This window comes from Heptranchias perlo, chromosome 7, assembly GCF_035084215.1.
Source record: "Heptranchias perlo isolate sHepPer1 chromosome 7, sHepPer1.hap1, whole genome shotgun sequence".
Taxonomy (NCBI): Eukaryota; Metazoa; Chordata; class Chondrichthyes; order Hexanchiformes; family Hexanchidae; genus Heptranchias; species Heptranchias perlo.
Window position 1 is genome coordinate 40869761 of NC_090331.1, and position 13558 is coordinate 40883318.

At 42.0% G+C, this 13558-nt stretch overlaps 1 protein-coding gene across 1 annotated transcript in view; it reads left to right on the top strand.

Annotated features, from left to right (window-relative positions):
• Positions 1–13558, top strand: part of LOC137323641 (potassium voltage-gated channel subfamily H member 7-like) — a 140141-nt gene that overhangs the window by 22686 nt on the left and 103897 nt on the right. Inside the window, exon 2 of the mRNA XM_067987370.1 lies at positions 9509–9723. Coding sequence (XP_067843471.1) covers positions 9509–9723 — 215 coding nt within the window. The remainder of the gene's footprint in view (positions 1–9508; positions 9724–13558) is intronic.

A 13558-nucleotide genomic window follows, 5' to 3' on the forward strand; every position in this document is an offset into this window, starting at 1 on the left:
AATGTTAGATGAACATCATCCCTTTATAACCTATGTTTTCATTTCATGATCTGCATCAGTGAAATTACATTTTCTACTGGTTGATATAAAAGTATGCAAAAGGTATCTACAGACTCATTTCTGTACTGTTTAGTCTGTTGAAATCTGGTTAATTCATATGTTATACTTTGCACAAAATGATCAGTTAGGGCTTTCTTAGCCTTATCATAGCAGAAATTGATAGCCAAGTTCCGCACCCATGAGGACGGCCTCAACCGGGATCTCGGGTTCATGTCACGCTACACGTAACCCCACCAGCAGGGGAAAAAAAGTTATCTGTTTTTAATACAACTGGACATTCTCTCTCTCTCTCTCTCTCTCTCTGCCTTTCGGGTCTCTTTCTCTCTTTGTCTGTGTAATCTGACCCATTGTGTATTCAGTATACTGGGACGTACTGTTTTCCGTGGCTAACCTGTCTGAACACCAACGACACCTTTGATTGGTGTGATCGTGTCCCAGCCTAATATAAGATATGCGATTTGAGAACCTTTCATTCACTCACTCACCTGACGAAGGAGATAATCTCCGAAAGCTTATGATTTTCAAATAAAACTGGACTATAACCTGGTGTTGTAAGATTCCTTACATTTATCATGATCGGCATCATTTCTAGAATCAGACAGTATGTCGAATATCTTTTGCAAGTGTTTGCCTCTATAATGCAAAAGCAAAGCGCCCTTTCGCATAATATCGGTGATAGTAAAACCCATAATGGCACACGGAAACCCTTTTTACATTGGTGATAGTAAAACCCATAATGGCACACGGAAACCCTTTTTACATTTCTCCCACCTTGGATGGCTAAATGGAGGTATTTGAGGCAATCCCCAGGCCATATTACTGTAATAGTAGAATTTTTTGTTACTCAGATGGATACAGATATATGGGAAACACTGGATCTCTGGTTATTGACTCATTCTAGCCTAGTAAACCTGTATACCCTACAGAAGTTAATAAATCATATTTCTACCTCCTGAACTCATCTTTAATTCCCCAGAAGTTATTCATAAACCTTTCATTAATATTTATGACCTGTCATCATCAAAATGTTGCATTTCTTTTTATGAATGTGGATTATTTATTGACAGGAATTGTCCTTGGTTGTTGTAAGCTCTTTGAGCTGTCTCCACTTCCTTTCTTCTCTGTCAGCAGTTTCCACCTACATGCATCATGTTGAATATCATTTTTCACCTCAATTATCTCTACTAGTCTCATGTACTCAAATAGCTAAATTCTGAAGCATATCAAAATCACTCAAAATACACTCAGGTTTCCCTCAATTTTTCTCTAAAATACTCACAGATTCGCAATACTAAATAGCTTGCACAATAAATAGTATAGAGAATATCAGAGGAGAAATCATTTTTATAAAGTGTCATTTTTCAAACAGAATTGAGCTTCTGATTGTTAGAAGTTTTGAGTCTTGCCATAGATATTGTCTCGGTACAATGGTACTCATCATTCCCGTAAACAGTCTTACATTTAGGACTGCCCAATATCTAATTAAAAATAATGGGCATTTTTCTAGCAATTCCATTCTGCCTAGTGAGAAAGGAGGAAGAGGTATGAGCGAATGGCTGTGCACTTTTAGGAGAGCTGTTCCCTTTCATTTGTGCAGCTGCAGATCCCATGTTGTCTGAAGGACCTAGAAAACAGGACAAAGGGACAAGGGTTAGCAAATAATGGTACGGGTAAGCAGTAGCAGATGAGTGGCAGCATAATGCAGTCGCAGGTTGTCATGCTGTGTATGTAAGTGTGTGAGCTAAAGAGGCGAGTGGAAAGTGAAAAGGAGGAGAAAGTGACTAAACACTTTGCTGTGCATGGCCTCCAGCTTCGCCATCTCCAATGCTGCATGTCCTCCCTCTGCCAATGATGTTGATGGCAAAGTTTTCAGGGTGGCAGGACCTTCTCCTGTTCTTGAAGTCTCCCTCCAATTAAGTGCCAGTTTCTCCTGCAAGAAGAATGGAAGTGGGTTAATGTGTGCCCTGTTGAAGGGTTCTGAAGCAGTGTGAGGGGGCTTAGCATTGTGTACTTGCTAATAGGATGAAGCAGCAGGTGTGGATAAGTGGGGATATCGTTGTGAGGGCAGTAGCAGATGTTGAGTCTGTGAGTGCAAGCAGAAGGAGAAGTAATGAAATGTCCTGTTGTGATTGGAGGAGAGGCTTGTGAAGTGGAGGAGGGAAGGATTGCTAGCACTGGGTCTATAGTCTGGTGTTGCTGGACTGTGTAGATAATAAGAAAGTTATGAAGAGAAATCTTACCTTACAATCCTGGTAAAGTCATTAAATTTCATCCTGCACTTTAACCAGCTCCTGGGAACTATGCTGCTGGCATTGACCTGCCCAGCCACATCACTCCACTGCTGCTGACTAATTTTCTGGGACACCCATCATCCATCTGAAGGAAAGACTCCTTCCTGGTCCTCAGGTTCCAGGATGACTTCCACAGCTGTATCTGAAAATTGTTCATCATTCTGCCTGTTGCCTCGGTAATGCGCTGTCCACTCACCACATGAACACTCTGCCTCCCCTGTAAGAGCTGCAAGCTGGCTTGAAGAAGTGACAGGCCTGTTGGATTTCTCGCCCTCCCAAATGGCGAGCTGCCTATAAGCAGCGTGACTAGCGCCAGCAGTCCGTCTCCAATATTTAATGAGATCCGATTATGAAAATCAATCGGGCATGCCGTCAGCATCATTGAGTGGATAGAACGAAATCCCACCCACCACCCAATCATTCTGAACCATAAATCAAAATGGCCCTCACTGGATCTTCCATAACATTTCTTATGGATAAAGATTTTTAAAATAATGGGCGAGAAATTGGTTTCACATTTCTGGGGGCAGTTGGTCCCCCCAACTCATTTTCCCCCTGAAATCGGATGAGATGGGGACCAATTACTCTAATATATTGAGTAAACAAATATATATGTTTCCTCAGCCATTATCAGGCAGATAAATAAAGAAATGTCTTCCCCTTATATACCAGTTGCATAAATAAATTAATATGTTTGTGTAATGTACTATGGCTGAATAAACAATTGAATATGGTATTCTTGTCAAAATTACCTCACAAAAAGTTTAAAAGTTCATATCTTACTCTGATGTTCTCATATAAAAGTAAAAGAAAAAGGACTCGCATTTATAGAGTGCCTTATGGTGCCTCTCTGAAATGTCCCCAAAATGTTTCACAAACAATGAATTACTTCAAGTGGAGTGATCATTATTTTGTGAACAATTGCAGCAGTTAATTTGCATGAAGCAAGATCCCACAATTGGATTGGTGACTATTTAATCTGTTTTCATGGTAACAGGAATGTTGGCACCTGAAACACTGCATCAACATGTTAATGGTTTGCTCAATGATTACTGTGGCAGCTAACAGTATATCATTATACCTGTGCTCAGCCAGTGTCCTGGAATATATGAGCCATGGTGCCTTAGCATTCCCTTTATCACCCAGAAATGACTTACCATTGTGTGTCAAATAATGGTGGAACAGTGGATTTTAAAATGAAGGTGCTGTGACAGCTGCTCGTGAAGTGAGTATTGACATGTATAATCCAGTGCTGATGGTCATAAATGAGCTGAACATTGAGAGAGTGGAATCATTTCCTATTTATGTAGGTAGTGACATTGTGCAGTGGAGCACATAGGGCCACATAGGTACAATCTATAATGCTCTGGACCTTTGGGCATCCAACCACTCTCAAATTGCTGAGCACTGTCATGCTCCTGTTGGTTTTCCATGGAAAAAGAGATGCAACTGTTTGCTCAAGCAAGCAAGGCAACTGTCACTTGCTTACTCATTTATAGATTATTGATTGGTTGATATTGCCGAAACCTGAAATGATCCCAAAATGTAAAAGTCCAGGGCGATTGTGATGTCAATAACCACAGGCTGTAGCTTTCCTGTGGAGCAGCTTGGCTGCAAGTCTAGTTGGAACATATAACATGACTTAGTTAGTTTCCCATATAAATTTCTGTCTCTGCAGCAACTGTTTTTGTGACAAATACAGATATTTGTGCCTTTGCCGGTAGAGCTTGGGGCAGAGCTGCTGCTAGGTGAGTGCATAGCACTTTAAGTGCAGCCTGACCTGACTGGCAATGCCTCTATTGATCCTCCAAAAAGTAGAGATTCCCAGGGAAACCTCGTTGTGGCATTCTAGATGCAATTGGAAAAAAACATAAATTTCCACAACAATTCCACAAAGGCTACTGAAGCCTATGTGACAACAGGGGGAGGGGGAGGAAACAACAATAACAGGCAAAATGGTTGAGAAATTACCTTAAAATTTGACAATCTTCTTGCAAGGCTCTTTAAAGTCCCTAGGATGTTCCAAAGAGCTTCAGAGCCAATTAATTGCTTTTGAAGTGTAGTCACTGTTGTTTGTATGTAACCAGGCAGCCAATCTGCACACAGCAAGGTCCCACAAAAAGAAATAAATAACCAACTATCAGTTAATCAAAGAGAATCAGCATGGATCTGTGACCTGGAGGTCATGTCACAGTTGAATTTTTTGAGGAGGTCACTGGCATGGTGAATAGGAAAGTGTCTATGAAGTTGTCTATATGGGCTTCCAGAAGGCATTGGATAAGGGTCCTCATAGGAGATTATTAGTAAAAATTAGAGCACATGGAATTGGAGGTAGCCTTGTGACATTGGTTGGTAGGTAGGAGACAGAGAGTAGGGATAAAGGGCTCGATTTTAGGGTCGGGTTTCCTGCGGGTTTCCAGCGGGGGGGCCCCGAAAATCCCGATATGCGGTCACGTGACCGGATCGCGCCGCGATCCCGACCACTTCCGGGTTCCCCGATGACGTGCGGGGCTGCGTGCGTGGCCCCCGCTGGTGGGAATCCCGCAGGCAATTAAAGCCAGAGGGGTTCCACTTGAGAGTACTTACCTTGCTTGTTGAGGTCAGTTAATGAGCTGAATCAGCTGTCAAAAGAGGAAGTGTGGGATTTCACCTGCATCGCAGAGTGTTTCCCACACTGGGGGAAACAGTCTCTCTCCAACCAGGCGTGTTGCAGCCAGCAGCCTGTGGCAGGTGCCAAGGTGCACCCCACGGGGGCGAGCCCTCACCCACGCAGGAGGCCACCGCGTCACATAGGGCAACCCCTGCCCCCCACCACCCCCCGCCAAGCCAGAGGACAGACCGACACGAAACTGCAGCCCCAGTCCGAGGAACCACCCACCTACCCTGCACAACCCCTCAGACCAACACCTGCCAGATGGGTGGTGCGTGGACACCCTCGGAGGACGATCAGCATGACCAGCCCCAGCAGCCTCGCAGTCCACGCCGTCCGCCGCAGAGACGTGGAGCCCCCCAACATGGTGTTGTTGCACGCCCACCTGCACAGCAGGAGGGAGGGCTACCGCAGAGAGAGACGCATCGCAGAGGGCACTACCCTCACCACAGGGTCCACAGACCGAGGCGCAGCTCCCCGGACCTCTCCGAGCAGCAGTGCACACGGAGGCGCAGATTCGCTCGACATGTAGTCGTGGAGATCTGCAGGCTCTTTCATGCCGAGCGGCTCCTGGCTGGCCCCAGCACCAACTGCTTACCTGTCGCTGTCAAAGTCACCACTGCCCTCCACAACTTCTCCTCCGCATCCTTCCAGGGTGCAGCCGGCTACACCTCGGATGTCTCTCAGTCGTCTGCGCGGAAGAGCCCTGCAAATACACCTGCACCTACTCTGCAGTAACACGATGGGTGGCATCAGTGGTGGGTCCTCATAGTGATACCCAGGAGCGGGCATTATTGGACACAACAGACAGGATTCACGGAGACATGGCAGTGGTGGTGCCAATTTAATGTGTGCTGTTTGTTGCTCTGAAATTCAATATAGGTAACACCCATGGCAAACCCTCCGACACCCTTGTGCATCCCCTTCATGCTCACGAAACATTTGCCTTACGCTGCCTACTGCACATATGTGATGCATGCCCTGTGGCTGCAGCACAGGTGGTGACAGGTTGAGTGAGGCTGGCCGTGAGGGAGATGCACGAGAGGGTGAGTATGGGATAGAGCCATGAGATTGTATGAGGATTGGGTCGCGTGTTAGTGGCAGGATGAGTACTGGCGAGGTGAGTAGGTGGAGGTAAGATGAGGATGGGGTTTGAGTGGGTATGAGGGGTGATGTGACAGAGTAGTGTTGGCGGTGCCGAAGGAGATGTGGGGTTGGGGCAGTGTTGTGGCAGATGGAGTGCAGGGGAAAGACTTTGTGTTCTCACTGTGGCTGACCTACTGAGGTCATTGCAGCGCCTCCTGCACTGTATGCAGGTGGGCAATATGTTGGTTGCGCAGGTGACCCCCTCTGCCACCTCGAGCCAGGCCTTCTTGGTGGCAGAGGCTGGCCGCTTCCTCCCGCCCGCCGGGTGGAAGATCTCTGTCTTCGCCCTCCTCCTCACCCCATCTGATGATACCTGGGGTGAGGCATCATTAAACTGGGAGCAGCCTTCCCCCTGGGCTGCTCCATGCTGTAATTTGTTCCATTGGTTGCAGCATCTGTCAGTGGAGGACTGCCCCTTTAAATAGAGCGCCTCCAGCTGACAGATCGTACTGCGCATGCGCAGCCCGCCCGACGCGCAGACCAGCAGCGCGGACCCCGGAGGAGCAGGTAATTGATTCCTATTAGTGTGTTGTCTGCTACGATCGCGCGGGCAACCCACTAATTTCACCGAGCGTGTTGACCACGCTCCCGAAACCAAACCCGCTGGAAACCCGCAGGCCTGGTAAAATCGAGCCCAAAGTGTTCATTCTCTGTGATCATGTCCTTGGAGTGGGACTTAGAACCAACAACCTTCTGACTCAAAGGAAAGAGTGCTACCACTAAGTCAAACTGATGCTTTAAATGTACTTTTATATACAGCTCAGTGCCTAGTAACTCTGAACAGTTGACTAAGGGAAATAGCATTAATTTGGTGGAAAATAAAAATAAAACCGTTTATGCAATGTCATGACATAATTTTGACTTCATTTGCAAAACACAAGTGCTTGCGATGTGTTAGATCTCCACCCGATTCTCTGAATGGAATGCTGAGTTAAAGCCCAAAAATTGGATGTTGCCGATCGAGAAATCTACCCTTAGGAATCCAATATTGGATTTGGTGACTCAAAAATTAAGTACAAGCTGGTACAATGTTAATGTTCACCCCTTAGGTGTCTTTAATATGTTTTGTAAATATTATACAATCTGACATTTATTAAATATGCTTGTGATATCAATGACAAAACATCCATTCTGTACAAACTTTTATCATATTGACAGACAGTCTGATCTGGATATCTTTGATCCTTTGTTTGGTGTACGTCAATTGTCCATTATTCACTGGGACTATATTTGGATCTAACACTGATTCTAGAACTGCCACTATCTTCCATTTTAAGTGGTTTCCCACATTTTGATGTGTATTTATTTTTTGATCAGATTAGAAACTGAGAGAAATGGTACAGCATAGACTGACTTGGCATCAACAAGGAACTACAAAGAAAAAAATACAACCGTATATTTTTCATTTCTTTTATCTGCAATATTAGGCTATGCTTGTCACTGTCAGCTGCCATGCTTTGTTTGTTATGCTGCCAGCACTTTTTTATTAATATCTTCCTTAATACAGTATGACACCTGATATCATCAGAGTTCTGTTCACTTTCCTTAAAGGTCAAGCAACAAGATTGAAACTCTATCGGAATTGTAACAAAGAAAAACAATTTAAACAAGTGTTCGCTTTATTTCCGAAAGTGCAGATCATAATATTATTTCATGATTTACTGTAGTTTTCCATTCAAAATACAGCTTAGAAGTGATATTTCTTCACTAGTGGCTTGACTGAAATGTGCTGTTTCATTGTGTGGTTAATGGTGTGGTTATTAACAAAGACCAAGATGTTTAACCTAACAGTCGATCACCGCAGAACTAAATCAATGCTGTGACTGGCTATCATACTGTTATAAAACTGCTTCAGAATATTGCCACTGCTGCTGTAACTTATTTGAAAACCATTTAGTTCTGCAATTGGAGGTTTGAAAAACGTAAACATTAAAAAACATAATTTACATTTTTAAAATGTTATTGGTTTTCACTGATAGATCAGGGAAGACCTTACATGATTAAATGGTAGTAATGAACTTGTGCATCTCAGGACTTTTGTCATGCCAGTATTTATTTTAGTGCTCATTTCATCTTGGGTCTAAATAAGCACTGACATTGTTAAACCTTCTTGTTCATTATCTGCTAATTATTGAGTAACTGTTGTTAACTGCTGAGTCTAATAGTCAGTTAACACTGAGTGTTATCAGCTGAAACAACCCAATGCTGCAGAGCAGTAAATGCATAGGGCTCTGACATGCTGCACTTTGAAGTGGGAGATTGAAGAGCAGAGTTTTCTCTCATGAGTTCCCAATCTCAGTGGAATCAGACAGATGACATATTTCTCACCAAGTTTAGAGTGACTATGTAGAAGGCTTTTTCAGCCCCCTTGTCAAGGAAACCTAAAACAGATTTGAAATAAAATAAGAGCACATAAAAATGCAAGGAGGAAGTATACAATCAACTGGTACTGTCACTTCAGTCAACACAAATTGAAAAGTGTCATCTGGTTATAATTTTGTACAAAATATATTTAGGTTCCACAATATTGAAACAAAACAGAGGAACATTCAAATAGAAATAATGATGTAAAAATGCATTTTAGTGACAAAATGCCACTTGATCTTTAAATGGTAACATGACTTCATTCATGGATCATAGATAATGACAGGAAATTACTTTTCCAAAGCATGTGTTTGTGGAATACCATTAACTTGTGCTGCTGAATTTCAGAAACTAGTTAGACAAAAGGCTGCACTGTTTTTGGAAGCACTGAGCCATTTACATCAGCTTGGTCATTCAAAGTGTTGATGTATATTGAACCTGTGAAAATGACATGTTATTTATTGAACTATAGTCCCTGTGTCCAGCAGAAATCATGTGCATCTGTAGTTCATCAATCAATGACCATCAGCTGGCTATTAATTGAATATATGATCTATTCATTGTTTTACTTTTGGAAAATTGCCACATGATATCTGAATTGGACATTTGTGCTATCAAAAGGTGTTGATCTTGCATGTAAAGTAGTAACTTAATCATCACTGTCTGCATGTGATGTGACTGATCCCATTCCCTGAAGTTACACCATGTACATAAGGAATTTCCCTATTTTGAGCTCATATAAATAATTATTCAGAAACATAATGAATAGATTTGTTTAGTTCACATGCTTTGAAAATTCAATCAATTGTAATAACTGAAATTAGTAATTTATGTATTTATCATTATTATTAAATAGATGAAATGGTATTTCATATAACAACCAGAAAGCTCAATCTACTATTGCAGCTTAAGGGAATGTAATATAAAATGTGAAATTGTGTAAAATACCTGATGTGTAGTGTAAAGCCTTATATATTTCACTGTCAATTTTCCTCAGGACCTTTTAATCATATCAAGTCAAGCCTACTGGGCTCCACATCAGATTCTAATCTCAACAAATATAGCACAATTAACAAGATTCCTCAAATCACCCTGAATTTTTCTGATATAAAAGCTGAAAAGAAGAGCTCATCTCCACCTTCGTCAGAGAAGACCATCATTGCACCTAAAGTGAAGGAAAGGACACACAACGTGACAGAAAAAGTGACACAGGTAAAAGTTTTGGGCATAGGACAATGCACAGTTAAAGAAAGATTACTCTTATTTTTCTGAAGATTTTTTCATTAATAATCATTATTCTTAATAATTTTGCAAACCCATTTGCTGCACTTGTGACTTCCATTACGAGCAGGCTGTAATCACAGTGATGCCAAGAAATAACACCTAATTATTGCACTTGTTCTGTCAACTAATAATACTACAATACTCATGTTCAATTCTGAGGAAATTTACACCAGATACCTTATAAACCCTTATAGATTCACGAGGTTTTTTTTTACAAAATACAATGTGGTCAGCTTAACCCATTTCAACACAAGACCCTTTGCAATGTTGTTTTGCACAAAATTCAAGATAACCAGAGCTGTCTGCCTTTGTCTCACTTTTCCTGGGGCATTGTTCCTCTATTAACCACATAGTTGCTGGCTGTCTTGACTCACAGTGATGTGGAGATGCCGGTGATGGACTGGGGTTGACAATTGTAAACAATTTTACAACACCAAGTTATAGTCCAACAATTTTATTTTAAAATTCACAAGCTTTCGGAGGCTTCCTCCTTCACGTGAGGAAGGAGGAAGCCTCCGAAAGCTTGTGAATTTTAAAATAAAATTGTTGGACTATAACTTGGTGTTGTAAAATTGTTTACAATTGACTCACAATGAAAGTGACCAAGGTCAGTCATTAGTCAAAGGTCAGTATCTTACAATTCAGCAAAACAAAACAACAAAGTCAGCAATTTTAAGCAGCTCAGCCAGCAGAGCATGATGGTTAGTAGCATTAAGAAAAAGATGTAAATTTGTCCCTATTCCCAATATTCTTACAATGTGCATAAGTAAGGCAGCCACACAATCACTCAAACTCCAAACACGCATGAAACTCCAAGCATCTTTTGAGGCATCCTGGTGCAATTTAGGAAGAACTATCTTGAAGCGATAGGAAGTGTTAATTGCTGTCAGCAAATGCTGAGGAGAGCAAAATATTGCACTAATGTAATGTTTCTTAAGAAGCCATTTTAGAAAAGATATTTCCTATGGAGATGTTGTAAAATATTCAACAGGGAATTTATCATTTTTTTGGCTGACTGAACAATAATATGAGAGACATGACTCATCAGCTATAATCTAAAATGAGGTAATCAGAATGTTTACAATAAGAACTATCATTAATTTCAGTGTTTAGTCCACAGACAAGTTGTTATTTTTGAAATTTTATGGATTTACCTCAAAATAATAATGTAGCAACAATTCTTAAAAACACAAGGCAGCGAGTTGAGGAGGGGGGCACAGGGAGAGAGAGGACTGACAAAAATTATAACAAATTTAGACTAATAAAGGTGTGTATTGAGGTCATTTTGTGCAATTGAAATTAAGTATATATTTTATATAAGACTATATAGGTTAGAGATTATGCCAATGGGAACAATTGTAATGAATATCTATTTTTTGTAAGTGACTCCAGAAGTATGATGATGTGCCTTGTGTTGATTTGATCTTTAAAGTACAGAGTATTTGCATTTGTATCAATTACACTGCAATGCAACACTTTGTCCTGTGTGGGGAAAGAACAATTTTTTCATTAAGTAATCCACCATAGCCCTGATTTTTCAATTCCAGCAAAATGGGAGTTACACTTGCTGGCAGCATAGAGGGCTCACCCCACCAAATCATAAAGGCAAGCCCATCCCCCCTCATTAGAATATGCTTCCTGTACATGGGCTTGGTAGGAAAAGGGTCCAATGAGGCAGCGTCCTCTACAGTTTCTGGCATATCCTCCCACTCCAGCCAGGCTCCTCAAAGTATTGAGGAAGTGCCAGAATAGCAAAGTGCATCATCAGACATGGCACCATCTGTTATAGGGACATCACATGACTGTACACCCAGCGGTTGACATGAACATCCAAACAGAGCCAAAGCAATCAATAGCAGCCTGCCACCACACTTGCTTCTCTCACTCAAGGATCACTTTGATGCAGTCTAAGTTTGAGGAGTATAATGAGCACATCTTATAGGGGCACCAAAGGGAGGCATGAGCATAGGGTTTGAAGCACATGTGCACTGTAAATGGCACTCAGTAATTAGAGATCTTTTTGTATCTCCTTTGAATGAACGGTGTTTTTTTTTGGGCTGAGTTGTGGAATAGGATTGCTGGGGAGGTGGGTGAAAGATAGGAGGGCAACTTGAGTGCAGGGAATGGCGTTATATATGTCCATGTCATATAGAAGAGCAAAAGATGCTTAATGGCAAGAAGTGTCCATTACTGGAAGTTGTTGCCTACAAAAAGGCAGCAATTTCCTTGCTGGTACATCAGCTCTCTCCATGTCACCTTTCTGCTCCTCTCATTCTCTTTCTGTGAAGCTACAGGACCACGAACTTCCTTCTCGGCCTGCTGCATGCTCACTTCTCATGGGATGAAAAGGTTCTGCAGCAGGCAATAGACAGTGATGAACTTTTAGACCTGGCTGGACTATAGAGCAGCCATCCGCCAGGCCAGGCCAAGTAACAACATTGCTCTTTTAGAATCTCTATTGTGTGCTCCACAGAAACTCGGATGGGGCTATGGGCTGCATTGTATTTGCATTCTGCTGCTCTGAGGGGGTTTATAATTTGGGTTTAAACCATGACTGCAAAGAATAGCCCTGGTCTCCTAAGATGCAGCCACTCATTCTTTATGCCCCATCAAATAATGCAGACACTGTTGACTTCTGCAGATTGAGAGCATCATGGCTGCTTCCTAGATAACAGAAATTAAAAAATGCAGGATAACATTTCTGTGATCTGAAACATCCTGCTTATTTATAGAGTGGTACCCCGTCCTATTGATGTACACGTTGGGATGTATGTGTGGCACCCTGATGGCCACATGAGTTCCATCTATAACGTCCTGGACTCTTGGGAAGTCTGCCAGGTACTAAAGTTTTATGTTTCTCTTATTTGTGTCTCATATCCACTGGGAACATGAAAAAGGTGTTTCCTCTAACAAATATGGCATCAATCATTTCATATGGGATAGAACTGTGGACTGGTTTATTTGGAAGGTACATTCACTTAATGACATAGTTCACAGCTACAGGAAGAGCCATCCCAATCCTGCACATTGTCTGTAGATCAGCCTGAAGCAGATGGCATAGCTCTCTTGTGAAGTGGAGTCAGTGAAGACAGGGCTACTTAGACATCACCAGGTAGGAGTGGAATACCGTGTATACATTGGGTCCTTGGATTTAGGCAGGAATGAGCACAGCCCTGAGGTATCTTTGGACCTGAACATATTGTGCTCTAATGAGATGGTCCTCCCCATCCATACATTGCTATAGAAAATAATGGTCAGTATTTACTGACCAGCTGTTGTGAAGACACATTGTTATATTTGTTGGAAAGGGCACCAAGAAGGAAAGTGATGTCACCCTATTCTAACATATGGATGTTCTAATGTATTGGAGTAGGATTATCTCAATAGGTGGCCATGCTTTATTTCATTTCACTGCAGTGTGACCAGCCCTGCTGCAAAGCCCACTTTTTTGGTGTCAATCTTGACTCAGAGGTAGCACTCTCATCTTTGAGTCAGTAAATTGTAGGTTTAAGCCCCAATCCAGAGATTTGAGCGCATAATCTAGGCTAACATTTCAGTGAGGGATAGCTGTACTGTCGGAGATGCTGTATTTTGGAAGAGATGTTAAACCAAGAACCTTCTGCTATCCCAGTTGGACGTAAAAGATCTCATGGCAGTATTCAAAGATATCCTGGCCAACATTTATCTCTCAACCAACAAAATAGATTATCTGGTCATTTATCTCATTGCTGTTTGTGGGACTTTACTGTGAAATTGGCTGCCA